Source organism: Falco biarmicus, chromosome 1 (assembly GCF_023638135.1).
Source record: "Falco biarmicus isolate bFalBia1 chromosome 1, bFalBia1.pri, whole genome shotgun sequence".
Taxonomy (NCBI): domain Eukaryota; kingdom Metazoa; phylum Chordata; class Aves; order Falconiformes; family Falconidae; genus Falco; species Falco biarmicus.
Genome location: NC_079288.1, coordinates 15,322,754 through 15,350,225, shown reverse-complemented (window position 1 = coordinate 15,350,225; position 27,472 = coordinate 15,322,754). Strand labels below are relative to the sequence as shown.

Below are 27,472 nucleotides of genomic sequence, written 5' to 3'. Positions count from 1 at the left end.
GCACTCAGTCCAGTCCGTGCCTTTGCTGCTTCTCCATGCAGAGTGTGTGAATAAATCCTGCTGCAGGAATACTCCCAGTTGTGAGGTGCTCCAATACCAGGGTAAGAACAAACAGTTCACTGGGACACCAGTTCACATCCTTGCACTGCTCAGCTCAAACAAGAAACCTGTCAGCATTTCACAGAGGGGATTTTACAGCCTGCACAACAGAACAGACTCGCAAGTTTCACTTTTCAACACACAAGTGTGACAAAAGGGATGTCCCTGAGTCCAGAGCAAATTAATTCCACAACTATAGAACAGTTTCAACAGCCTTGAGTACCAGTGCTCGGACTAAGGCTTTCTAACAACTAATTCATCATAAGAATTACCCCGGTTTCCAGCTAGAACTAAAAGGAACCCCGGGAGATTTGGAGCTGGACCTTTCTGTATCTGTTGAAATGCCATCATGATCTTATCTTACCTGCTTATGCCGCTGAGCTCCCTTCCCAACCCAGTATCACAAGTGTTCAGGAAATGAAGGCTCTTAGTCATCACAGTTGATTACGGCTTAAAATTTTAGCTTTAATTTAAATGGAAAGAAACATTCCAAGAGGATATATATGTTTTATAGATTTAAATGAGTTACCAAATTTAGTTTTCATTGGATGTTACTGCAAACATGAACAATACATTTTAAGTGCCAAATAGGAAAGAACTGGGGGAAAAAAAAAAGGACATAACCATACCATATTAGAAGGGATTGGACCAAAAGATTCTGTAGGCAGCTGTCCAACATTTGATGCACTGACATGTTAGCTCATAGGATGTAAGGACATCCTTGAATCCATGTGAAAAAACTTCTCAGGGCTGACTACATCAACATTTTCCTGACAACTATCTTCCCTGCCAGCAATAAATCCCAGTTCAATACATATCTAAAATTATATACATTAGAGGGCATCTGTTCAAGAGTATTAAGCCTGCTTAAATTACTTGAGCAACTTTTTAAATATGTAAGAGAAATCTAAAAAGGATCAAAAAAATTTGAGAGAACAGCACTGCAATATTAATGCCAAGTTGTTACTTTTTTTTTTAAAAAACAGATCTGTACAGCAACATAGCAAAGAATGCAGCGATCACAGTTCAAACCAGACAGCAATCTAGGAAATACTAATCCTGTATACAGCAGAGCTGAAACACTCCCAACATTTAGTTGCTCCAAATGTCGGCTACCCTAATGCACTCCAAACCAGTTCTACCTACATAGCACATTTTGGTGTGAAAAAGATTCTGTAAAGTTCCCTTTGTTTCCAGTGTTTTTCTTGTACAAAATATTACAATTTTTTTATATATATTTACAGACTTGCAAGGCTAGAAAAATATAAACTACAATTGGGCTTGGCAATCGGTTCTTTTCTTTAAATACATGACATTTCAGAACAAAAATTGTAGTGGTAACATATCCTGCACTTCAAGCATCTGCACAGAGAAGCTTTCTTCCTTAAGCATATCAAGCCTAAAAACCACGACTGCAGTGAGACACGTGCCACATTAAGTGCAACAAATGCAATTCATCTACCTCCTGGCATACAGAAGACACAAGATGAATGTTATTTGTGCAGGTTAGTGGCACAATATAGAAAAATCCATAACTGAACATTAAATTCCTTAATAACATTCATTAATTTCATAGGCAGAGCCTGTTAAAAAAGGACAACCGATGTAACTTCTAGGAAAAGCAGATACTAAGTTCATGGTGTATTACGCATCTTGAACAAAAATACAACAACAGTTAATGTTTCAGGGGCCTTTGTTAGCTTCAAGCAAGCCCCTGGGTTTTAAGTTTTCTTCCATTCAACTTTGAGTAGCAGACAGGGAGGATTTTTTGCTTTAAAGCTACAGTATCTGTCATTATGGCTTTTAACACCCCACCTTTCACCAACATGAGGTATGTGTTTCTAGTGAAACAGTAGAAGTTGAGCAAAATTAGTATCAATGGACCATAAAACTGGGTATTTAGGTGTAAAGAAGTCTTCTTATAAGAATTTGCCAAACCAAATTGTAACATTTCAAAATAAGGTGTCTTCTTTGTTTTTTTCTGCAGAGGGTTGTTGAGGCATCTAGGACACTGCTAGTAGTCAAGCCACTGAGCAAATCCTCTCTCCACCAGAGTTCTGTTCACTGACACCACCTAAAGGGAGGTGGAGGAAAAAGTAGAAAAGTGAACACACCACTTGCAAGAAACATCAGCAAGTCCCTAATCAACAATAAAAAGTCTGCATAACCATAAAACTTAACAGTGTTGGAAAAAAAGGTATGTCAACGCACACACCTCATCTCCCATCAAGTTCCACAGCTGTATCAGTGGCAGACCTGTGGCACTGTCGTAATTTGTGACCTGAAACACAGAAAACAAAATAAATGAGCGTGCAGCAGTTGTGGTCTGAGCCATGGAGGCTGCAAGGCTAGCATCGTTCAGCACATATCAGATACTCAATACTTCAGCTGGTGTGTAGGCCAGAGGAAATGTGGCTACAGCCACCAGGCGGCTGAGGCACCCTGCTGACAAGTTTGCTCTCGTCACCCAAATTCATGTACTTGCTAGGAGTTCGCGATGCATTTGAACACTGCATTAAACCCAAGGGAGCTGTAAGATCCAGCGTCACAAACACTATCAGCTTCCCACTCATCCCGATTAACTCCCATGATAGCTACAGCCACCGCTGGAAGCACTGCAGAAGAAGTACACGCCTCTTCACGGGGATCAGGCTCTGCAGGCAGAAGCCTCTGGGACACTGCCAGGAGCCTCGCTGCTCCCTCCGGCCAGCCAGCAGCCACATCCCGACGGCAGCGTCGCACAGACAGCTGAGACCGGCAAAGCAGCACGGACCCAGGTGGATACTTGATCCGCTGGACAACAGGCCACATTGTGCTCTGGGAACCCCCTCACAGGTGCCCACCCTTCCTGCCCGCGTCAGTGGCGAGGGGGAACACTGACCCCACCGCAGCCGCGCTGTCGCTACTCAACAAAACGCTCAGCACCAAGATTTCTCAGCGAGAACCTTGCCCAGAGGCCAGGCTTACAGGCTCTGGCTTTGTTCTTCATTTCCCACACGCAGCGTGCTAGGGGGCAGAGAGAACAGCAGCAGTCACAACAGCAACAAGACTTTTCCAGACAGCTCTCACGTACCTGTGCCACTAGGACTGCACCTCTGGTCATCTCACTGACAGTGGCGTCAGCTTCGGATGAGAAGTGGTCCTCGTCTTTGGAAAGGCAACAACAGGAGAAAACAAATGAGACATTCACAGGCTGTAAAGGCCAGCAGGGACTACTAGGCTAATCTTGTCCGACCTCCTACATAAGTCAGGCCAGAGAACCCTCACCTGCTGCCGCTATAGGCATTTGCTGAGACCGGTCTGTTAAGCTGCAGATCACACAAGTACCGTGCCTGCTGTGCTGCTGAAGGGAGAGGATGAAGCGCTTTCTAAAGCCACTAGCTAAGTAAACGTGAACAGAAGTGGCTGATGAATTAGGGGGCTTTAAAGAAGAAAAGATACTTCTGCAGTACCTTTGAGCTGCCCTTAGTACTTTGATGCTTAATAAACTAGAGCTCAGGGGCCTCAGGACTTTACTGACCCTGCACAGAGTGCAATACTCTGAACGGGAACTCAGGAGCATTTGTACCACAGGCTGGCTGACACCTGAACGGTGCCAAAAGCACACTCTGCGAGCACTGGCTGCTCAAACCCCTCAGCCGGCACTGCTTGCGTAGGTACTGTTGCTAACTCCACACCTGCAATGCAGCGGAAACCTTTGTGTCCCAGGCAACACTCAGTCTGTACTCTAGACCAGACATAAGCAGAGTGACATTCATTTTGGAGGAAAGTTGCTTATTTCCTACTAAATTGCTGCAAAATAGTTTCTCCTTTGTACTCCTCACCCTGAGACCATCTCCAGGCAGCGAGTGAGCTCTTTACAAGCCCCCAGATCCTGAAGGAGGTCGATGACCTCAGGAAACACAAAAAACACTGACTTCTGCCAGAAGCAGCTTAAACCTTGCCATCCATCAACAGTTCCTGGCAGAGCCTGTGCCTCCTGGAGTCCTGCCAGCCACTGACCCCAGTGCTGAAGCCTGGCCTGAGCCCTAGCTCCTACGGCCACCCCTTCCATGCCCAGAAGGCATGATACAGCATGCATCTCTTAACACCGTTAGAAATGTTTTTTTCTGTTTTGCCTTCCCCGCCCCCGCCCCCCAGCTTTTCTTTTCTAGGTAGTGACTGATATTCTTCCAGTGCTTGGAGGGGAGTACTTTAAACCTGTACAGAACTATACACATCAGTCATTTTAGTAGGAAAGCATCAGGTATTTGTCTCACAGACTAAAAACTAAGTTTGCATTTACAGCTATTCTATGACAGAAGGCAGAACAGTTAGAGCTACTTCACCTATATCCTGCCAGTCCTGCCAGCTTGCTGTCTGGAAGAGCAATTCATCCTCTCCTCCATGCAGGGAACACCTGGACGTTTATCATCTTTCCCCTGGACAGGTTATGACATGCTAGTGCACTTAGAAGAGTAAAATACAATGTTTCCAGTCCTTGCTCTAGTCACATCAAAGACTGCACTTGAAATAGGAGGGAGCAGTTTAGACAGAATCGTTGCTCGTACACAGTTGGCATTCATTTAAACCTGCAGGAGTGCCAGCGCTACATCTAGAGAGCACCATTACCTGGAAGTGGCACCACGTTGTCTAGTAAAACTTCTGCTCCTTGGAAAGGTAGTGATAAGAAGTCAGACCTTAAAGAAAAGGGAGTCAATCAGAATAAGAACATGGCTTTAAGTTACTCCTGTGTTCTTTAAGGTGACATTGATTAATCAATTGCTCAAACAGGAATTCCATTTAAAATTGATGACAGAAAAAGAGATCAGACTCTTCTCCCAGCAATCTAAGTAGCAGCAATAAATTGTCCGATTAACATGCCAAGTTGGACTGGGCTCCAAGCAAAAACTACCTTCATAATAGAGGCTGTACTGCTTTTCTCCCACCTCTGGGGCACAATCGAGTAATTCATGGGCTTGTGTATGAAAACCCTCATCCAACACAGCTCTCCCAGGCCTTAGGGCTGGGGCAGAGAGAATTTGAATCTTCTTCCTAGCTCATCAATTAACTGCACTTTGGGGCTTCCTGAAGGCATCCTTTTGCTCAACTTCCACACTGAAGTGCCAGAAGTTGCCATTTCCTCTCCCCTCCCCTTCAAAAAGCCTTGCAAGGGTTTGCTGTGCTCCCAAGGGACCCACATCTGCTGCTGAGACGAGCCTTTCTACTATTTCCCACTTCAGCTGTGGTAAAACCTAGAAGCAATTCAAACAATACAGATGCCTCTGATGAAGATTCAAGCCAGGTATGCCAGGTATAGCCTCAGGCTGTGAAGACGAGCTACAGACCTGATTTGCCTGAGTGTATCGACCTTCACTTTGTCATATCCTCCGTAGTCCACATATCTGAGCTCCACTTCACTAGTCTCTTCGAAGTAGCTAATAACTTGAGCCCGTAACCATGCCCCATTCAGGCCTGGCGCTGCACAGATAATACCAACTGCAAAGCACAAGAGTACAGAGAAGAAAGGCTCAGGGAAGCGGATTTCCAGAAGCCGGTGCTTCAGGCATTAGTAGCACTGCACAGGTCTCTACTGAGATCTTTTCCATCCCCTTTCACCACCCCCCCATCAGACAAGGCCTGCAGCTGGGACACAGGAGAGGTGGGTGTTACTCTCAAGCCTGCTGCTCCTACCACGCTGTTCCACGCCGGTATCCCATTCCCTTCCAGCCTCTGGTCACTAACAGTGAGGTCTGTCCCCAGAAAGGAAAGTAAGCATCAAAACCCCCTTTCCATGTGATGCACCCTCCACTTTACGCCACGTGCAGGCAGCGCCACTATGAAGATTTGGGAGCAGTTCCACACTTTTGGCAGCAAAAACACGCCAAATACCAAGCTGACTAGGAATAACCTGAGACAGGCTTGCTCTCATTCTGCACGTCACCTGAGTGGCCGGAAAGGTACTCCAGGGATGAGTAGGGTAAGGAAGAGTAGAGCAACATCTGTACTCTGGCAGCAGCTCAAAAAACAGATGAAATGAGAAGTGACCTATCACACACTGCCCAGCCTTCCCTTCTTCCCAGCCTCAACTTCACTCCCAATTTCTCTACTTCCTCCCTCGGAGCAGCACAGGATGGGGAATGGGGCTTACAGACAATTTGTCGCACCATTCTGCTGCTCCTTCCTCCTCACACTCTTTCCCTGCTCCAACATGGGGTCCCTCCCACGGGAGACAGATCTCCATGAACTTCTGCGACCTGACTCCTGCCCACAGGCTGCAGCTCTTCACGAACTGCTCCAGTGTGGGTCCCTCCCACAGGGCGCAGTCCTTCAGGAACAGGCTGCTCCAGAGCAGGTGCCCCGCGGGGTCACAAGTTCTGCCAGCAAACCCGCTTCAGCACGGGCTTCCCACGGGTCACAGCCTCCTTCAGGCATCCACCTGCTCTGGTGTGGGGTCCTCCACGGGCTGCAGGTGGATATCACCACTACCGAAACTTTGCTGTGCAAACCCACTACACTCCACTGAACAGTTTGGGAGCAACCACGTTACTTGCCTTCCACTGGAGTTGGCAGGGTTGGAATTTCAGGTTGAGAATAGCAGGCACACATCTGCTGGTCAAGGCTACGCAGGACATGGAAAGTAGGGTGTGTGTGCTGCTGGAGAAACATGTGCCCTGCATTGACTTGGTTCGCCACGACCACCTCTACAGTGACTCCATCCGGGAGGAACAGCTGCCAGGGGGAGGAAAAGAAATTCTTTTTAGTGTTCATTGCAACACAAGCTTCACTCACAGCGACTCCATGTCCCACCAGCGACTCCTGAGGCTTACAGCCACGGGTGGAAAAGCCCTGGCACTCTCGTATTTCACTTCCAAAGGTCGCTTTGGATCAGGAGCAGAAAGCTACTTGCTGTTAGTCCATGCTGTTCTAAAGGAAATCAGGGTTGGGGTGGGGCCCATCCTGCACACAAGGCTGTCGGCACAGGCAGCTGTAAGACTTCTTTACCCAAGAGATCAGTGGTTAGTCAGAGGTGATGCACATCAAGCCGTGCTGCACTATCACCACAGTGCAACTCACAAGGATTCCCTGCCCACAGGGGTTTGAAGTACCAAGGTGATCTTTGCAAGGGCTGTCCAATATTTGTCACGAAGGCCCCATTTTCAAAGTCATTTGCCCTGGCTGCTAGAGGGCCATAGTGCTGGGCACCTTCCGAGCACTACTGTGCCCAGAATACATCTCAAATGCTTTGAATTCCCCAGCATAAATTCACTTCTCCAGAACAAAGCCTGTCTTCACATCCATGGAGACAGTCATGTGCACAATAACTTTATATCTAGATGCCCAGAAAAATTTTGTTGCTGAAAGGCTGGGCAATCACTGGAACAGGCTGCCCAGGGATGTGGTGCAGTCACCATCCCAGGAGGGTTAAAAAGACACGTAGACATGGTGCTTAGGGACATGGCAGTCCTGGGTTAACGATTGGACTCTGTGATCTGAAAGGTCTTTGCCAACCTAAATGATTGTACACTTCCCAGCTCAGGCACAATGGAAACAGCAGTGGAAGAATAGGTAGATAAATCTGATCTGTAGTAGTTACACAAGCAGGACAACAGAGTGCCACAAGAAATCAAACTGTTTTTGAGGGCATCTGTGCACCAGCCACACGGGTATCACATACTACAACGGCAGCGACTGACAACAGCCTTCCACATGACATCAGTCCAGCCAGCAAGCTGGGACTTACCCAGGCAGTCAGAAGGAGGGAATGAAGTGTCAGTGGTGTTGGTGGAGACAGACCGTAGACGTTGGTGAGACACAGGTCCTTGAACTTCTTGCCAATCAGGCTCAGGACTTTGTCTACTTGAGGCCAGGAGCCTGGAACACAAAAATCCCGCAGAAAGCCTGCAGCATGGATATGCTGAGGACACCCCCACCCCGTGAAGCAATATAGCTACTAGAAGACTGTAGCTCCTTCTACAAAAGCACTACACCAACAGCTTCAGTTTTAATAAGATTGACTGTGTAACCTGGTATCAGACCAACATGAGGAACTCTGCCTGCCAGGCCTTAGTTTCAACAGCTTTGGCCTCCAGTATGAACCCAATTCACTGGCAGATGTTTTTCAGCCACAACTAATCTAACACCCCTCACAGTCAAGAGTGCATCTCATGATGCACATCCCATAGCAGCTCCCTCAGGCCTGAAGGGATCCTGCAGAAGGTGCTGGTTAAGCCACAGCAGCTGGAGATGTTCAAATGCATTCTCACCTCCAGCAGAAAAGAGCTTTCATGTGCCAAGGTGCAGGCGACTTGGCATATACCTCTACTGTAACAGCACTGAGCAGAAAGATTTTGTAAAGCATTGGACTCGCAAAGCTGCTACATTTGTTTACCCATCTCATTAAGGCCTTCAAACTACATACTAGGCCGTGAACAGACATTCCACTTACCTTCAATGTGGCAGACTTGGGAGTCATGGAAATAAGGTAGTGTTGAGACATAGATTTTGGCACCAGATGATTGCCTCAAGTAGTTCATAAATCTTCCTTGTTTGCCAATCAAGCGGCCAACTAACTCCTTTGTTAAAGGGGACAAGAAAGAAACAGTCAGGAAGGGAAATGTAAATCAAATACTGGTTTTTGTGGCTTATTTCACCCACATTCCCAGTTCCTGTAGCACAGGGCCAGGATAAATATAAGGCAATGCTGGACCGGTGCAGCGTTCAGCTGGTCTGTGATAAGTCACAGTAGATACAGATCAGGAAGCACAGCTCATTTGGACAGCTCCATCTTCATATCTTCTAGAACACCATAAAGACACAATGGGACAAACCCAAGCCTGGTAAAGGCTACCACCTTCCCACGGTCAAGCCACATCCTCTCTCAATCTCCCACCACTTTATTTAAAAAAAAACAAAAACAACAAACCAACCAAACCAAACCCAAACATGCTACATGCATTTTTCATTGAAATATGAAATACTATGTTTTAGCACTTTTCAAACAAGCTAATTAAATTTGAAAGAGAATAGACAAATTCACCGGACAGTAAACCAGGCTATCACGCCCATTACACTACAGTGTCCCTGGACAGCTGTGCAGGGTGACGCAGAGGTGTCTGTGCAAGCCCCGTCACTTCTACGCATCCACTGGTGCCTACCACCACTTACTGCCAGAGGCAGATGCCACAGCAGAAGCGTGGGGCCTGAGTCACAGCCTGTCTCCACTAACCACTGAAACACATTTTCTGCTGTAGAACTGCTTCCTTAGCCTTTGTACGTGTCTCCAGCGCGGTCACAGCACCCAAGCACCCAAGACAGCATACCTGCCCTGCTGGGAGCTGCTGTCTCACGTTACTGGCTGTCAGCATTCACCTCTGCTGAGAAGCAACACCACAACAGCACTGCTGTGTAGGACAGCCACAGCTTACTGTGCACAGACAAAGCAGGGAAGAAGGTATGAACGTAGTCCTAATAAACACAATCTTTCTCCAAAGCCAAAAGAAAGCTCACTATAAAGACAGAGACACAGCAGCTCCACAGAATAGCTCAGACAAACATTCAGCTTGTGAGGAAGGGTTTGGACAGGCAGTTGAAACGTAACCTGCCTACAGAGTGGAAAGAAAAAAAATTCACCACCTGCTCTTAATAACTGAAAGCATTCAGAAGGCTTTGAGGGTACACAAAGCACCAGACTAACAGATTGGGGTGGAAGATAATGGGGAATAATGAGTCCAAACAACCAATGCTCCCCTGGGCATAGCCCTCACATGCCTTTTATTTACAGTTGTGTACTAGCTCTTTGCTCCTGGGGAGTCCTAATAGGAGCTAAATGCTTAAATCCTTGTTGATTTGTTGCTGATCTCTGCGGGATGGCACTGGGCCAGGACCAGACTGGAAGAACCAAAAGACGGCTCTGTAGGGCAGGGCAGGATGCACGAGCAGGCCAGCAGCTGGTTACCTTTGGGACCTCTATTTCCCAGACAACGAAGTCAGACTTGCTGGACTCTCTTCCCAGCTTAGAGTTCTGATGAGCCACCGTCTTCCTCACGGCACAGCCACCGTCCACAAAATCCATGTAATCTACATTCGAACCTGCAAGACATGTGCATGTGTCAGCATTCAGACAACCCACACAATCCAGCTACCAGACACAAGGCTGTGAAAATACATCATTTCACAGAGAGGCTGCATTGAGATCTTCCCATGCATTCACAGTTGGGATGTTCCTATCAGGTTCTCCAGTATTTCAGAAAGGGTAAAGTCCCATCACACGCACCCTGCTGAAAGTTTCCTTTTATTCTTGGAGAAAAACCCACATGCCTCTGGGAATGCAACAGAAGGAGGCTAGAGTTCAGCAGAGTCCTTCAAACATGGTGACACCTCACACAGCAGCACAGACAAGACACCGTACGTCAAAGTTACCAGCTGAATGAGAGCTATGGTAACTTCAACACTGAGCTGCTGCAGCAAGGTACATTGCCTTTTCCCCATGGCTTATACAGGGCTCTTCGCAGGGAGCTCAGAACGCAGGGAGGGACGTGCAACTTGTTCATCTGCTCTTTGCACTAACATTACATTCCTGCCCCAAGAGGGGCTGAACAGTGACACGGGTGCCAGATGTGCCCACTGCTAGCTGTGGTAGGGGATTGCCTCTTGCCCAAATTTGTCATATGCTTGAAGAAGCAAGGTGGCACAGCTGAGCTATGTTTTCTTCCCAAACCATCAGACGATATCAGGAACATTTCTGCTTGGGAAGGGGACAAACTCAAACAGCTTCCTCATGCTCAGATCCCAGATACAGCCCACGTAACACAAGATTGATCCTTCCTCCAGACTAACAAGCAGAAGCACGAAGATACTCACTTGCTTGTAAGTATTCAGACCATCCCGTGCAAGACCAAAGAGAAAAAATACACTCAACAGCTGTTTCACATTTGCCGCATCTTAACACAGCACAGCACAGATGCCTAGAAAGTCGAAAGCAAACAGTGCAGCAGCTTGCCAAAGCCTTCCTAAACAAGGATGAGGAGTGAAGTCTCACAGCCCGGGTGTGAAGGTCAGCTGTATGACCTCTTACCCAGCACAGCCGCATTATCAGCTTGACCTACTATATCCCTTCTCCCTGCCCTTCAGCTGTGTCAGTGCAGCGCTTTCAGCCCTCATCATCACCAGGCTCCACAACACGGCCTTGTCACACACCAGCATTCACAACAAGGCAAAACCATTTTCTTCCTATGGTTACCCTGACTAGCAAAAGTGTTTTGTGGGTTTAATGCTTAATTGTTGGCAAACTCAATCCCCATGTCTTGCAACAAGCAGCATTCCAACTACTTTGTAGCAATTACAAAAGACATCCTGTCATTAGGGGCTGTTGGCACCACAGGGTCCTAAAAAGGATTTTAACATCCATCCCTAAGGTCACACAGGTTAACATTCACTCAGACAGTTTTGTATTCTGCCAGGCACACATCATCCAGGATCTAGAAGGCAAAAGCAACACAGGCACAGATGGGGGAACTCCATGAACATTGCTCCCTGTTGGGATTTCTTGGCATGCATCTGTTCTTCCAAGCAAAAAGGCTTCAAGGTAATTGGTCTGCAACCAACTGATGTTATCACAGTTCATCAGAGCACTTCCCTGGTTCACCCAGGAGCACCTCAGAAACCTGCCTTATGGCTTCCTTCCAGCAGCAGCCCATAAACACTGCTAAGAACCCAGAGGCTGCCTGAACTGAAGCACAAACTAGCAGGTCTCAAAAACCCAAGGTGCTCAACAGCCTGGCCTACACCCAGCAGGGCCCGTTGCACTGGGCTGCTCGAGCACATGCTTAGCTTTAGACCATGAGCTTTGTGCTGAGGCACACGCACCAGCCCCTCCACGTCCTTCGTGAAGTGAGGGGCCCAAAACTGACCCAGGGTTCCAGGTCTGGCTCCACCAGTGGCGAGCACAGGGGGACGGTTGCTGCCCTGGTCCTGCTGGCCACACTGTTTCGCACACAAGCCAGGATGCTGTTGGCCACCTGGGCACTCTGTTGGCTCACGTTCAGCTGGCCATGACCAGCACCCCCAGGTCCTTTCCTGCAGGGCAGCTCCCCAGCCGCTCTGCCCCCAGCCCACAGCACTGCCTGGGGCTGGTGTGCCCCACGGGCAGGGCCCGGCACGGAGCCGTGTTGAACCTCATGCAGCTGGCCTTGGCCCCTCGGCCCAGCCTGCCCAGAGCCCCTGCAGAGCCTCCTGCCCCTGGCAGGCCAACACTCCCACCACAACCTGGCGCTGCCTGCAGCCTTACTGAGGGTGCGCTTGATCCCCTCGCCCAGATCACCGATACAGACATTACCCAGGGCCGGCCCCAGCACAGAGCCCAGGGAAGCCCCGTGTGCCCGGCGACAGCGGGACGTGACTCCAGCCCCACCGCGCTCTGGGCCCAGCCGCCCAGCCTGCCACCCAGCACAGGGCACCCCCGGCCCGGCCGCAGCAGCCAGCTTCTCCAGGAGCTGTGGGACACGGTGTCAAAGGCTTCACCAAGGGTCCAGGCAGGCAACACCCACAGCCTCTCCCTCAGCCACCAGGCAGGTCATCTTGTAGGAGATCATCAGGCTTGTCACACAGCACCTGCCTTTCACAAACCCATGCTGGCTGGGCCCGATCCCCTGGCTGTCCTGCACGTGCCACGTGATGGCACTCCTGAGGACCTGCTCCATAACCTGCCCTGGCACCCAGGTCACCCCCACAGGCCTGTAGCTCCCCACATCCGCCTCCCTGCCCTGCTTGCAGATGGGTGTCACACCGGCTAACCCCCAGCCTAACCTCCACCCCACATAACTCTGCAACAGCCTTACAGTCCTCAGGAGCTGCCTGCTCCTTCTTCCACCAGTGGTAAATTCTCCTTTTCCCTCCGGGTCCCAGCTCCAGCCAAAGCTCTGTTCAGCCAGGCCAGTCTCCCTCCGGCTCACCGTTCGGCACATGGGGACCACCTACTCCTGCACCATTAAGACTTCCTTCTTTGAAGGACACTCAGCCTTCCCGGGCTCCTTGGCCCTTCAGAACTATCTCCCCCAGGACTCTTGGCATCCAGGCTCTTACACAGCCCAAAGCTGGCCCTCTGAAAGTCCAAGGCAGTAGCTCTGCTGACCCCCTTCCTTACTTCTCCAAGGATCAAAGGAGACAGGGGAGCCTCCACTTCTTGTCACGTGGCCATGCAGTGCATTGGCCTCAGCGACGGTAGAGCACAGCTCCACCAGCCTATCTTCCTCTCGCAATCCCTGATACTTCTTCACCTTCCTACATCTGCTTCCAGCTCTGCCACCAGGCTGAGCAGATCCTCCACCCAGCCGTGCTCACACAGGTGTTACCCTGCTGCCCTCCGGCAGTGGCGATGGGCTCAGGCGCTCCCTGCAGTGACCTGGCAGCTGCGTGGTTATGTGGGAGCTCCATCTGGGTCACCACATGCCTTCTGGCACTGGCTCGTCCCACCACAGACGGGCTTCTCCTGGGGAGCAATGGCCGCTGCTGGAGCTCACATCTCACAGCAGTCACGGGGACAGCACCTGCCCTGCGCACCCTGCCGTGCCCTGGCCGCTCGCCTGTGCTCCCTGGGGCTGCGTTTGTACGTGTCTGGGTTTAACTGCCTTCACTCTTGCTCCGCACACACCGAGCCAGAGCTGCCGCTCAGCCAGGCCTCAATGCTGCCCGCTCTGGGGTGGGCTGGGGCACCCTCCCCCTCTCTCTGCCCTTGCTTCTCGGTTTTGCTGGTGCACAGTAAGTTCCCCACAGTCCCCCAGCACGATCCCCCACTACAGAGTGCCTACCGGCACGAGCGCTAAACAGTCACCCACTGGGGAAGTTAAACACAAAGAGGATTTATCTGAAGATGTTCTGGAGGAGAAGGGTTGCAGCACATAAAATGCTTGTTTGCTATGTTTTTGCAGGAGGATTTTTGAGCCTCTTACCTTCTGTGTGATCTCGAGCCACCCCCAGTGCACTGCTACACTCATTATGCAAGTCTGGACTATCCTCTTTCAGTATCCCATTACTGTGTGGCACTTTGCTGTCTTCAGCAGCAGGTTTGTCAGCTGGTACCAAGCTCTGCTCAGCAGACTTATCTTGGGTTGCAGGTATGCTCTGTGAGTCCGAATGCTGGCCTGATGCAACAGACAGCATTGCGTTCTGCAACAGGTCCTTTGCACTCTGACCACCTTCAGATGTGTGTGTGCTGTACCCAGGGTCCTCCATCACAGCAGGCAACTCTACCAGTGGCCCTCCACAGTTTTCCAAAGAAGTCCGATCAGCTCCCTGGGAGTCACCGCACACACGGTTCTTCATCTGACAGTCTTTTGTGTCTCCCTGAACAGGGCTGGACAAACAGCCGTGTGTTGAACAGCTGGAATCCATCACACTCCAATCCTGTTCCTCTGTCCAAGGGGATGCCACTACTGCAGCATCACACTTTGCAGCAATGTTCTTATCAGCTACTGTAGCTTTCTCCACAAGCATCCAGCTAGGGGAAACAACGTTTGTCTCCAGTGGCATCTTCACTTGGCTGGCTGCAACCTGGCAGATCTGAGCAGGCGCATCACTCATGGCACCAGACAGCACTTCCTCAGTGGCTATCGAAATGACCTTGAAAACTATCTGTACTGCTACTTGCTCGATTTCCTCAACTTCTTCCTTGTCCAGGCTTGCTCCTCCAATCTTCTCTCTTTCCAATGCATCTCCTTTAGGGTGTGTGCTCTCCTCCTGGCACACAGGTACAGTACTGGCAATTGACTTGCACATCTCTTCTTCCCTGGGCTGCTCCAAACAGGTAGACTCCAAACTATCCTGTAACGTGCTCACTGCAGGATCCTTGTGACTTGATACAACTTCATCAATGAGAAAGGCTTGTGGGGTATCTGCTTCCTTTCCCAACCCTAAGCAAAGGGCTGGCACAGAGCCAATATCCGAGAGCACAATTTCTGGCACCTGGCTTTCCTTCGGGGGCTTAAACAAAGAATCACCTGTCTGCTCTGCAATTCTGATCTCCTCCGTGATTCCCAGAGACACTTGTGCCACCGTCACTGATGCTGACAGCTGCTGATCTTGCTTTGTGCTAGAGCCTGAATCCTCTACAAGGCTCACCACAGCACTGCCGTGACACTCTGTGCTCTCTGAGATCAGAGGGAGAGAAACACAAGCAGGGACACTACTTTCATCTTGAGATCCTATTGTTTCTAGCTTGTCACTGTCGTCCTCAAGGGTGCTGGGCTGAATTGTCGTTACTGACAGGTCTGGAAGGTCCTGTGAGAGATCTAGCCTCTCATGAATTTGACACAGAAGAGAGGGCGTCATCAACGCTGCTGACAGCATGGAGGCTGAGGTGTCATTCTCTGGGCATTCCTCTTCTGATGAGAGGAGCAGTGTTCGAGGAACACATGCTGCTGTTTCGGATGAGGAATCATTCTCTGGCACTTCTTCCTGTTCCTCTTCTCCAACGGCTATGACTTGTTTGTTGTGATAGCTTGCATCCTTTTTTCTACGGAAATAGAGCCACCAGCAGCCAAAAAGTGCCAGTGTTCCAGGTATGGCGAACAAGACGACACGGTGGAAGCGTAAACCCATTTTGCAGTCTCAGTAATTGTATCTACAAGGAGAAACAGAAACCACGTTAAAATAGTCACAGGGAAGGTAACAGGAAGGCTGAAGTTTCATAAACGCCTTGAGGTATTTCTACTAGCACGAACAGGTTTCTTTTCCAGCAGCTCTTTAAATTCACAGCTCTGCTCCACCAGCAGACCAAAGACTAAGATCTCTACCTAAGACCAGGTGTGGAAAAGTGGCTATCTATTAAAATATGAAAGAAATTTTAAAATTCAACGTTCAGTAAAACTGCAGCTGCTACTTCCAAGATGAAATGCAGTGGGTATGCAGAGTATCTACTCCCAGTAGTTTCCTCAGGCAACACAAACTACAGCCTTAGCACACGCTGAGAGGAACTGGACGGGGGTGGCGGAGTGGAGTGAAGACACCGTGGGCCAGGCCCTGGTGCACTCCCTGCAGGAAGCAGAACTTGATGGTACCATATACTGACAAGCCACATAGTAGCTGTCAGAAGACAAGGGAAGATGTCAGCTATTGAGCCAACAACTGCAGTGGAAAGGCTTTCCTCCGATGAACCTTGCTCATTATACTACCAAAGCACAACTTGATCGCAAAGCTACCCCCCTCCAAGGCACGACCACCCCTCACACTAAGCATGTACTTTATATTTTTATTTGACTCCACATTTAAAGGTCAAGTGAAAGAATTTTTACACCTACCAGGAACAAAATGCATGTACAACTGGAGTCACCCAAGCTCCACCTAGAAGTAAAGGAGTAATACAAAACTAAGTTAGGAAGTGCAGAAGTTAGGGAAGACTTCATCAGAACTCTTGAGATCGGTCAACAGGCTGAGCTTGTCTTCTCCCCCACAGGGAGACTTACTGGGGAAAAACTATACTGTATTCTATGCACACTTAATGACTGAACTCCAGCTGGCTTTCATTAGTGATTAGATTTTGTGTGCATACCATTTCACACTTGTTCTTGCAGTCAGCGTATTATCAACAGCAATCTCAAACCTTCATCTGCCACAAATCTGCATAATAAAAATCCTCAGCTGAGATCTGTTTTGTGCGAGTTTCTGGAAACTTGAAGACTTGGTTTGATTATGTCACCGGGAATCCCCAAGCAGGATAGGCGAATCGCCCTCCAAGACCATGCTGTTCAGAAGTGTCTGTAGCAAGCTCTGACAGGCTGGTCAGGTGCAAGGGTCTGCCCTTCCTGGGACACTGAGAGACTAGGTGACCATCACAGGTTGGGGGATAAAACCTCCCCCTTAACGGGACACTCAGGAGAGCTGGATGTTCCTCACCATTACACTCACCAATTTCACCTTACCACAGCTTTGCGCCGACACTTCCTCCTCCTGCCTTGCCTTCGCAGGGCAGCACCCAGCACCGCGAGCTTCTGCAGCACTGGGCTGGGCCACCACACAGTGTGCCACCAGCGTTCCAAGACGGGACTTGACACACTGCAGGTCTCCCCAGCCCTGTGCTTCCCCAGAGCTGCATAGGCTGACAACACACACGTCTCTAGAACGGAACTGGGAAGGTGAAGTGCTCTGCAAAGGCTCTCGCCCCCAGCACCGCAAGAGGCTGGTGTGTGGGCACAGCACCTAAGTCTGTAGTTAACCGGGAGCTAAACAGCATCACGCAGCTACTACATTTACTTTTACACACACAGCTTAGGAATTCCTGAAAGAGCAAACACAGCCTGATGAAGCAAGTGCCCCCCAATAACCAGAAGTCTCTAAAAGATTTCACAGCAGTGAAGATGGGAAATCGGCTGCAACATCCTTAGAGTAGCGGTATTTGTCTAGCAAAAGCAGCCTGGACAGAACGCTGCTACTCAAGAACCCAGCTTCAAAGTGTGTTCTACATCTAAATCAGCTACTCCTCTGACTTTCTGGAGTCGAAAGCTGTCTCTTAGCCTAGAAAGTGTGTGAAACCTTCCCTGCCTGGACACCACTGAGACTCACGTCCCAGGCATGCTGCTCAGGTGTTTACAAGCCTCACCTGAGTTACACAAAGCAGGGCTGACACCTTTCCTACTTCTTAAGGGAAGTCTAGAGCCGGAACACAAAGCCAAACAGTTACCTGCCCAAAAGCAGCTTTTGCCTTGCTAAAAAGCACTTCCAGTTTAATTTTCATTGAGCAGGAATTAAAGCAGAACGCCACGTGCCTGACAATGCTTACACACAACAGACTTTTCTTGACACGCCTCAAGGCTTTTGCCAATAAGCAACAAAAATAAAGGTTGTTGTCAAGAGATAACAAAGTCCTAGAAATGGGAACCGCGCATTGCAAGGAGTATTATCTAGTTCCTCTTTAGAAGCATAGTATTTCTTAGTCAAGAGAAGATAATCAAGTCATTCTGTCAACTACGCTTAGTCTATCTCAACCAGGAAAAAAACAACTTTTATCAGCAGAGCAAGTTAATTCTGACAGCAGCTTCCAAATACAAATTTCCTTTGGGGCCTTGATTGTCATGAGAAGCTGAATACATTCTAGCCGAGGGACAAAAACAGGCTTCCCTCAAGCTCAAAGCAAGCATCCAAGCCTCATACAAGTTAATATTCACCCCACATTTCTCACCTCCTCCAGCCATACCCTCCTATCCCACAGGAGCAAACACAACTTTATCCAAGCTAGCTTGGATGCCAGCCTTGCTTCTGTACTGTTTAACCACACAGTCCTAACGACTGAGGCAAGTAAACAAATGAACGGCAAAGAAGAGGGACTAGATTTCTTGCTCAGTCCCAAATCAAAGGTCAGCTGTAGACATGATTTAAGTGGTCCAGTATATCACAAATGAAGTATTTATGTTGTTCTACACGGGAAACTTGAGGCTGTGTTCACTGGACATTCACAGCTGGTATCTTCTAAAGCCAAGTTACTTCCAGCTGGCTTTATGCAGTCAGCTAGCAGGACTCACTGCTGAGGATGAACCTTCAGTTGACAGCAACACCTGAGATTTGGAATTCAACAAAAAAACCCTCATAAAACCAACAAACTTATGCAATAATTTGGATGTTTGGTTTCTGGAACTTGGTAAATTGAAAGGGTGAAGCCCATACATTCCTAAGACAAAAGGTTCACGTTTATGCTCTCCAGCACAGAGGCACACTGGGAGCCACTGTGAGTGCTCATCTGCTGTCCGCTTCGGTTACTGTAATTAATGCAGAACCACCCGACAAGCTGTCTCACAGGCACACCACAAACTCAAACTAAAGTAGCTCACATAAGTCCATTCCCAGCAAGCTTTCCTGATTAAACAGACAGCCCTATTATTATCCGATTCCCTATTAAGTTGCACCAACTGCACAAACAATAGTACCACACAGTTGCACGGCGCAGGAAGACAGCAGCAGGATGCTCCACCGAGGGACAGGCCTGTCCCAAAGCCTGGCAGACAAAAGAGTTCCAAGCCTTTTTAAACGTTAATATCACTTAATAAAGATCATCACTCTTCTGTGATATTTACATCAGTGGGAACTGGTGGATCAGCTGACTGCTCCTTGCAAAGCTCATTTAATTTCAAGTTTTACAACTGGACTAGTTTTAGCAAGAGCCACATTATACTATCAGGGATCATGTTAAAATGGAAATTCCACATCCTACCATCATCTACAAAGTAATAAAAAGGCAGTGGCTCTGCACAAGATGCCAGCAGACATCCTAAAGCCCTGGGCTGGCTAAAGGGACAGCTAACACCAACATCTCCTTACACACACACAGTAAGACAACTTCAGTGGCCCGATTCTGACAGGCTAGTCACAACAGTTTTTATGCGATGCCTAAGATGATGGCTGATTTTTAACCTGCTCAACCAAACAGTTGTAAGATGGCAGCACATACTTCTCTTTAATTTCCTCCACAGGAGAGCTCCTAAAGCCCACATCCGTTTCCCAACACAATTACGAGTGACAAAACCCCCTCTCCATTGCCAATTTGATAGCCAGTTCAGGAAGGCAGGAGCAACGGGATCACTTAAACACATGGCAGGGGAGGAGGAGGAGAAAGCCTGGGATTTTCCTGCCAGCAGCAGAACAGAAAATGGCAACTTGTCAAATCACATGGGCCTTAAACGCTGCCAAACTGGAGGCAGCCTGGCCCGACAGTCCTTGGCGTTTCTTGTTCTAGAGCTCTAGTTTAGCTCTACAACAAGCCAGGTTTTTCAGCCTTTTACATCCGTCCGTTTACCCCTCTGCAACTAGGACTGCTGGTTCGTAAAGATGTTAAAGTTGTGGAGGGTCCCCGTTAGCAGCTTTCACTCAGAGCAGCCCGTTTCCTGAGCTCTGTAGCCCACGTTAACCAGGCTGTGAAAAGCTGGTCTCGCTCAAGGGGCACCTCTTGCTGTTCTTGTCTTTCAGTACTGGTGTTTGAAGCAGGAACTGCTGCAGAACACTTACCATTAATTATTTAAGGATAAGAAAATGACCTGTTTGCTACTACTTAAAATAAGATCCAGTCTTAAATCTAGCTTGCCTGGCTCCTACCAGTCTTGGAATGTTTGCAGGCTTATTTTCTGAGCTGTCTCTTCTGGGTGATGCTCCCTGGCAGGACACCAGGCTGGCCTGCGAGGAGAACGTGGGAGAGGCCATAAAGCCTTGCGGCCCACACCCCCAGCGACCAGGAGCGTAATGCCAGGGGCTCCAGCCCCGTGTTATTGCAGGTTGCTCTGACACCACAAAGCCATTCTGCAATTCTGGCACCACAGCTCGTGGGGATAGCACACCTCTCTGAACAGCACTCCAGAGCCGGACCTGGAGGAGGCAGGTCATCCCCTCCATCGCGGGCCATCTGCCTCCTTTATCTTTGTATGACAAAGAAAGAAGCTGCAGTTTGGACATTGCACATCCCAGTTTTGCTTCAGATCAAAATATGCCTTATGCCAAGGTCGGGTCAAGTATGTCCACGTCTGTTTCTGGGCTGTAATTTATCTTAAGGGTAGGGTCTCCAGTCCCTTAAGTTTTTGTCAGCTCCTGTTCTTATGCCTCCTGTAAGGCAGAGCATGGGCTACTGGTTATTTTTAGCATGGAAAATTTTAAGAGCCCGCATGGTTTAGTTTTAACTGTGCCAGCCTCGTCCAATTCTCTTTCACCCAGACAGTATTTATTTCCCCGAGTGCTGTATCGCTAGCTATAGGGTTTGCGGGGAGGCACCCTAGCCTTGCTGGCGATGCTACATTACCCATTTAGCTGCCTGCTTGTTTGCTTTGTGATCCTTCAGGACGGCCTTTAATTTCAGCCTTGATTTCCACAGCTTGCAGAGTCTGGAAGCATAATCTCTCAAGTGCTGGGGCAGAAGGGAAGAGGAGGAGGCAGGGGCTGGCAGCACCACAGGCTATGTCCCTGCAGAGTTGGGGGCTCAGTCACTTGGGACTTGTCCTTGTGTCTCTTCTTGTAGAGCCTTGAAGCAGCCTGCCTCAGAACAGACCTTTTGTGTGTAGAAAGCCCTGAAAACATGGAGCAAGTGCTTGCTGAGCTCTCCTCTCTGATACTGAGGATGAATTATTTGGCTTCTCTGCAAGCCTTGTGCTGCAAACATTTCTAACCTTAGAAGGATGTGTATACCGCAGGGTTGTTTGTCCTGGCTACAGAAACAAGGTGGCTTAAAACTGCTCTGGGACCCTAATGCAAACAAGTAGAATAAGTACATTGACTGTCCTGGGCTTTTTTTTTTTTTTTTTTTTTAAAAGGTAGGCAAGTGTGCACGTTCGTTCTTGTCCTCATCTCCCCTATCTTTACCAGGAGTTTTCCATAAATCAAGCCAGGATACAGATTTGGAGAGCTGACTGACCCCTACTCTCCCCTTGGTGTTTTAATCCTACCCTGACCTACTGTGGGGATTCTTTAGCAAGCTGGAAAAGCCTCATGTCCTAGCTGCAGCTCTCTGGCTGTGCCTTGATACAAGGTGTGACATTTAGCCAGGATTCCTGGCATGCCAGAAGGAAGTGGAAGTGGCTGCTGGTGCAGGGCAAGCGCATACAGCATGTGAGGTCCGCACTATTTTTGGTGCAGGACTGCATGGGGCCCTGCATACTGGGAAATGGCACTGGGGCATCCAGCACTTCACACTGGTTCTGGCTTTTACAAACCAATTGTTTCCAGTCCAAAGCCTCTGGAGCTGCTGCACTTCCCCTACCGGCTCCTCCCGCCTGGAGAGGGTTGTTTATCTCTACGATAAAAACTGCTTTCAGCATAATCAGCTTCACTGATGTTCCCACAACAGCTACTCTCCTCCTTTGCACCTGAAGCCACTACACTGATGGCTCAGGCTTTATTAGTATTTTGCCTTACAGTCACTGCTGCTGTGTACTTACTCCCACTCAGGAGCCCAGCACAGCTCCAGCAGCATCACTTCAAAGCAAGACCCTGAACAATTTCTGTTTACATGCCCAACAGCAGACATTTACAATAAAACTGTCAGCCTAGACAAACTATAGGGTTGTGGAGTTTTTTCACATATGTTTTGGAAACCACTGAAAAGCTCACACAGATGCAAACACCAACCGCCAGCGACCCTCGCCACCCTGCACTGCCTAACGGAGTAACGCAAGGTGCAGAGCTGATCACTCCCACTGTGCAACAAGCCACAGGTTACACTATGTGATTAACATTACCCCTATCAGATTATCACACTCCTTACTCCAATTTATATCTTATTACTTTCTTGCTCCAATTGTTTCATTATTTATGGTTACTCAACCAAGCTAGCGTCTCCCTGTGAATCCTCTATTACAGAGGAAGGCAAGATCAATTTTTCACTGCTTTGCCAGAAAGGTCTCTCAGATAGAGAAGCAAACTTCAGAAACTGCTTTTGCACCCCTTCACCCATACCACCTTTACCTTGCTTGGCTATTCCTCAAAATTGGGTGGAGTTAATTTTTTTTTTTTTGCCAGTTGCGGAGTCTGCTCCAGAAACAGCCAGACCAAATGTTTCTGCTTCTCCTAGCTAGCCAGAAGACTTCAGCAGAGAAGCCAGAGGGCACGTGACCTTTCTGTTATCATCCAGCCTGACAGTGCAGAGAAAGCTTTCCGATTCAGACTAACCCTCCCCACGACTGAGGAACGAATACCACTTTTACAGCCAAGAGGCTAAGACATCAGTTGTTGGGATTCTTTCTGAACAGCTACCTCTGACATATGTACCAGTCCAGACTCAACATTTGTAAAAGCATTTTTCATAAAAGACTAAAGAAAATCAGTCCTCCGTGGTACAAGCAAAGCAGTTTTTATTATCTTTATAATCTACCAACACATTAACAAAATTTTCCCCAAATCCAGATCCAGATTTTAGCACCTGTAATTCTTTCCACGTTTCCACCCAGGCTGGAGAATAAACCAAATTATTTTCCAGATTTTTTTTTTTTTTTTGGGGGGGGGGGGGGGGGGGGGCGGGCACGGGGGGGCATCAACACTTGGTATTTTGTGTTTACTTCTGCACCAATGAAGCCAATGCAGCCCTTGCTAAGGACAACATAGTATAGTGTGTGCCGCTTCTAGATTAAAATTTAAAAGCAACCAGTTAAGTCAAATGCCTGGCATCTATACAGCGTGCACAATGCTCAGGAGTAGAGACTAAACTAACCAAAGGCTTTCAGTATTCTTTGTACACAAGACAAAACACAAGCATGAATTTTGAAGGGGACAAAACGGTGAAGTTTACATCACACCACACTGATACTGCTGTAAGAGATGAGAACACAGGCAGTACTGAGACCAAACAGGTATCTGGAGAACAGCAGCAAGACCTGCTCATAGAATGTTTACTGTGCACAGCAACAAGACCTTGATAAAGAGCTTCTCAAAACAAGAGCTGGAATGAAACAGAAAAGCAAAAAACCAGGTCATTCAGCTGGAAGCCTTGTGCCCAGGGCTTGGCTAGAGAGTAAGTTGCAGAAGCACACAGAGAGGAAGAACATCAAACATTTGTGAATAAGGCACCCTGTATTCATCTGCGCTGGGAAGGAACAGCAAAAGGTTTCACTAGTCATTTAGACCCAACAAGCACTTGTGTGCATTAACAAGGTTGCTACAGGAAGCCACACAACATTACTTGAGACCTAATCAGAGAGGGACGTGCTTCACTTTGATCCGCATTACAGTAGTGCCTACAAGCCCTCGCCCAAGTTACACCAGGGGCTGTTCTCACACACAGAAAGGCTTCCCCCAAAGATTGCAGGCTGCCTCCTTTCCTCAGCTTCGGCTGCCCTTTTTTAAAAAAGCAAAGCAGAGACACAGATTAAGTGACCTTCCTACCATCACATCAAGTTGAAGGAAACACAGGGAATATAAAATCGGTACTCCAACTCAAGAGACTGGAGTCCATCCTCTTTACCAGGCAGCAAAGAGAACACTGTACTCCATTCAGCTTGAAATACTTCTGGGAAGGGATGTGCAAGTTTCTTTCCTGCACCCCTGAACACCAAAAGAATTCTTCCTAACCCAGCATTTCAACAAGAAACTGAATACAAGTCCAAGCTCATAACAACAGGCTCCTCCTCTTTAAGGAAGGGGGAAACTGCAGGGTCACAGCCCTAAGATTTTTGGGGATACACACTCCAAACCTTGTTCCTGAGATTTCAAGTTTCCAATTCACAGATTTATCCCTATGCAAAGCTAATGCCCTCGATACAGGAGGCACATGCAGATCATGAGCTTTTGCCAGGAACTGCTGCTATTTATACACAGGGAGTCAAAAATCAGTTACAGCACATGGCAAGTTTCTCATCCTCATTTGCCAGGTGGCAGCAGAGGTCAAAGGCAATCAGGACCTCTTCGGGTCTAGCAGCAGTGGTTTGTTTGCTGAAGAATGATTTTACACAATCTTTTATGAAGTATTCAACTCTGCTAATAGGAACGTACAGGGCTCATAAATTCAGAGTCAGTTTCCAGCCAGGATACAAAATGCAGGAGCAGCAAAGTTACACTGAATCCATGTAGTGGACAGTAAAAAAAACACGGTTAAACAGCTGAAGACAGACCATTTGCAAACGCAGTAAGTGACATGCAAACATATCACCTTCAGCAATCCCCAGGAGAAGCAAACTCAACAGCCTTAATTTCCAGGAAATAAGCACCTGCTGAATGAAATAGCTCCTTCCAAGTATCTCAGCCTCAAGTTAATCATCGCTTCATGAAGTTTAACCAGCCATTTGCATTAAGAGTTTCACAGAAGCACTGTAGATAGAAATCAGCACTTTAAAAAAGGCTAGTCATTAGATCTGAAACATTAAACAATTAAACCATAATTAATGTTTTAATTAATGGGTTTTTATTACTTCTAGATGTTGCTAAGGTCACCTGGGATATATCAGCCCTGATGTTAGAGCAGTCTCCCTGAACACTAGAAATACCTTAAGTAATTTTTTCCCATCTGTTAAGTGCACATGAAAGATGAGAATCATACATAAGCGGGGTATGTTGCTTTTAAAGCATTATGCTCTGCAGATAACCACTACTGCAAAAGTATACTTGCTCTCAAACACCCCCAAAGTCAGCCTGCAATGTTTTCAAAACTAACACAAAAATCTCAACATAGCAAACCAACCACTTCTGTTTCTGAACAGCTTTGGCTGCAATCCTCAAAATCCTGTCACCATTAACTCCCAAGAGAATCTGTGGGAACTGGGAACCTACGTACTGTGGTGGATCACCCTGGGTGGTGAGGGGAATTCCTGCTGTCTAATTTCAGACATCATGGTCTAGGTTAAAGCCAAGGCTTTCTAGGCAGTTGATGATTTTCAGAATTAGTATCTCAAAGCATCTCCAGAGATCTTTAAGAAAGAACTCATCTCCTAGGATGGGTATCTAAACTCAGTGTGACTCAGGGGAGCACACCTGAGAAAGGCAGCTACCAGAACACAAGTGAGTTCCAGCAACACCACCCACACCGTCTCTCCAAACCTAACAATACCGTTTGCTTCACACCTGAGAGCAAAAAGCCTGTAGCCCTGTTGTACAAGATAACATTACAACCCTGGCGAGATTTATGTGCCAGAATCCCCCACCACTGGCGTCCCATGACAGCTTTGGGAAGTCCTTCAAAAGCTTCAAAATAATGAAACACTGAAACAAAAGCTGAGAGACTGTCAAGCAAGTGGTACTGGGATAGCAAGCGATGCAAGAAGGTGGGCTTCTGGAAGGCTTCAAGCACAGCTCAAGTTCTACAGGCTTCTTGCTCCTTTTAACTTTCTAAAGACCTGCCATTTCCTCCAGTGCTCTAGGTAGCATGTGCAGGCAAACCAATTAATCAAGAACTAAACTGTGCCATCAGATACACGTAGAGAAACTGTACTATCCCTTTACAGAATCATAGGTACGCTGATGTTACCAGATGACAGGTACAGCAGCTCAGCAGACGCCTGCACAACATTTCACCTTTTACACAGGAAGCTCATTAAAGAACGAGGAGTTAAGTGACTCGCAGTGGGTGGCACAGTGACCCCCAGCAGAGGCGCAAGCTAAGTTCAGTGGCACCAACAGCCCCAGTCTTCGCGCTACCAAGGAAGGGCCATACCACCTCGTGAGCTGTGCTGCACTCCGGTGTGCCATGTGCCCGATCATTCACAGGCACAAAGCAAACAGAAGAAAAGGAAAGTTACCCTCTCCTGCTACTAGCAGCCCCAGCCACAAGTCCTTTCCTTTCACCAGAGACAAAGTCCAGGAGGCACTGAAAGCGCTCAGCAGGTGCTAGCGCAGCCGCAACCTGCCCGGGCAGCACACAACCCTGCAAAAACAGAAATTCAGGATTACTCCCGTTCTGCAGCCCCTCACTTCTCCGTAACAGATGGACCGCAGCTAAATGCAGCTTTTGTTGCTGTTACCTATTATGACCGGTAACTTCCATAGAGGGGATGCCCTTACTGAGAGTCTACTCATTCTGCGCTCCTTGCTTCACGGTCTAGCTTACTAGACTGCGATAAAGAACTTTGGCAGACATGGATCAAGTTGCCCTGTTCTGGAACGTGAGTAACTTAGACCTTACTGGCGTCAAGGATGGAGAAGAAGAAGAAATAAAAAAAAGGAAAAACAAAACAAAAAAAAAAAGGTGTCAAACAACATGGACTTTTCCAGAAAGTGAGGCTACTGAAGCATTCCTTCCTCAGCAGCAATATAATTTAAGTTCTTTGCTCCTGCCCGCGTTCCACGCTGGTTTACAAGCCCACCGCGGCCACGGCAGCACGTGAGCAGCTCGCCAACGGCCGGACCTGCTGGCCACGGCCGCAACCAGCCAGCGCGGCCCGGCCGGCCGCAGGGCAGGGGAGGCCGCCACCCGCCCCCCAGTCCGCGGCCGCCCCGCTGCCTGCCCCGCCGGGACGGCTGCAGCGGGACGGCGCCGCCGACCTCAGAGCGCTGCGGGACACCGGCCGCCGGCGCCCCGCGCCCCGGGCCCGCCGCCCCGCGCCCGCCGCCGCAGACACCCCCACCCCACCGGGGTGACCTCGGGGCCGGGCACCGGGGGCCGACCTTGGGCACGGCGCCCGCCCCCGCTGCGGGCACGGCCGGGCGGCACCCCGGGGGAGACAGGACGAGACGGGACAGCGCCGCCCGCGCCCCCCGCCCGGCCGGGAGCGGCGGCGCCGCACAGAGGGGAGCCGGTCGGCTGACAGCCCGGCGCAGCGGGCCCCGCCGCCGCCTCGGGGGCCAGGAGGCGGCCGGCCGCCGGTACTTACGGGTGATCCGGCAGGGCGCCGCTCGCCCCGCGCCGATGCCCGGAGCCGGTGCCGCCCCCGCGCCAGGCCCACGTGCAGCCCGGCCGGGCCGCCGGGCCGGGACATGCAGCGGCCGCCGCCGCCCCGCCCCGCCCGCC

The 27,472-nt window shown here is 49.0% G+C and overlaps 1 protein-coding gene across 3 annotated transcripts; it reads right to left on the bottom strand.

Annotated features, from left to right (window-relative positions):
- Positions 1-543: 543 nt before the first annotated feature.
- AKAP1 (A-kinase anchoring protein 1) lies at positions 544-27,464 on the bottom strand. 3 transcript variants are annotated; one of them, XM_056346583.1, is made up of 13 exons: positions 27,336-27,456; positions 26,265-26,389; positions 16,374-16,416; positions 14,028-15,697; positions 10,037-10,170; positions 8,528-8,654; positions 7,823-7,953; positions 6,633-6,810; positions 5,427-5,577; positions 4,711-4,778; positions 3,173-3,246; positions 2,315-2,380; positions 544-2,173 (listed from the first exon to the last, which is right to left on the bottom strand). In XM_056346583.1, exons 4-13 carry the CDS (start codon positions 15,673-15,675, stop codon positions 2,114-2,116), a joined length of 2,637 nt encoding a protein of 878 aa, XP_056202558.1. In that variant the 5' UTR covers positions 15,676-15,697; positions 16,374-16,416; positions 26,265-26,389; positions 27,336-27,456; the 3' UTR covers positions 544-2,113. The 3 variants fall into 3 exon arrangements, with proteins under 3 accessions (XP_056202558.1, XP_056202543.1, XP_056202548.1); XM_056346568.1 differs by lacking the exon at positions 26,265-26,389 and having other exon boundaries at positions 27,336-27,464; XM_056346573.1 differs by lacking the exons at positions 16,374-16,416; positions 26,265-26,389 and having other exon boundaries at positions 27,336-27,464.
- Between the last annotated feature and the right edge of the window lie 8 nt (positions 27,465-27,472).

Bases quoted from the DNA above. Each gene is read 5' to 3' on its own strand.
- AKAP1 (XM_056346568.1), bottom strand. From the start codon at position 15,675: ATGGGTTTACGCTTCCACCGTGTCGTCTTGTTCGCCATACCTGGAACA. The intron at 7,954-8,527 runs GTAAGTGGAATG...TTTGTGTTCCAG, and splicing joins CCAAGTCTGCCACATTGAAG to GCTCCTGGCCTCAAGTAGAC. The intron at 4,779-5,426 runs GTCTGTAGCTCG...CTTTTCTTTAAG, and splicing joins GATACACTCAGGCAAATCAG to GTCTGACTTCTTATCACTAC.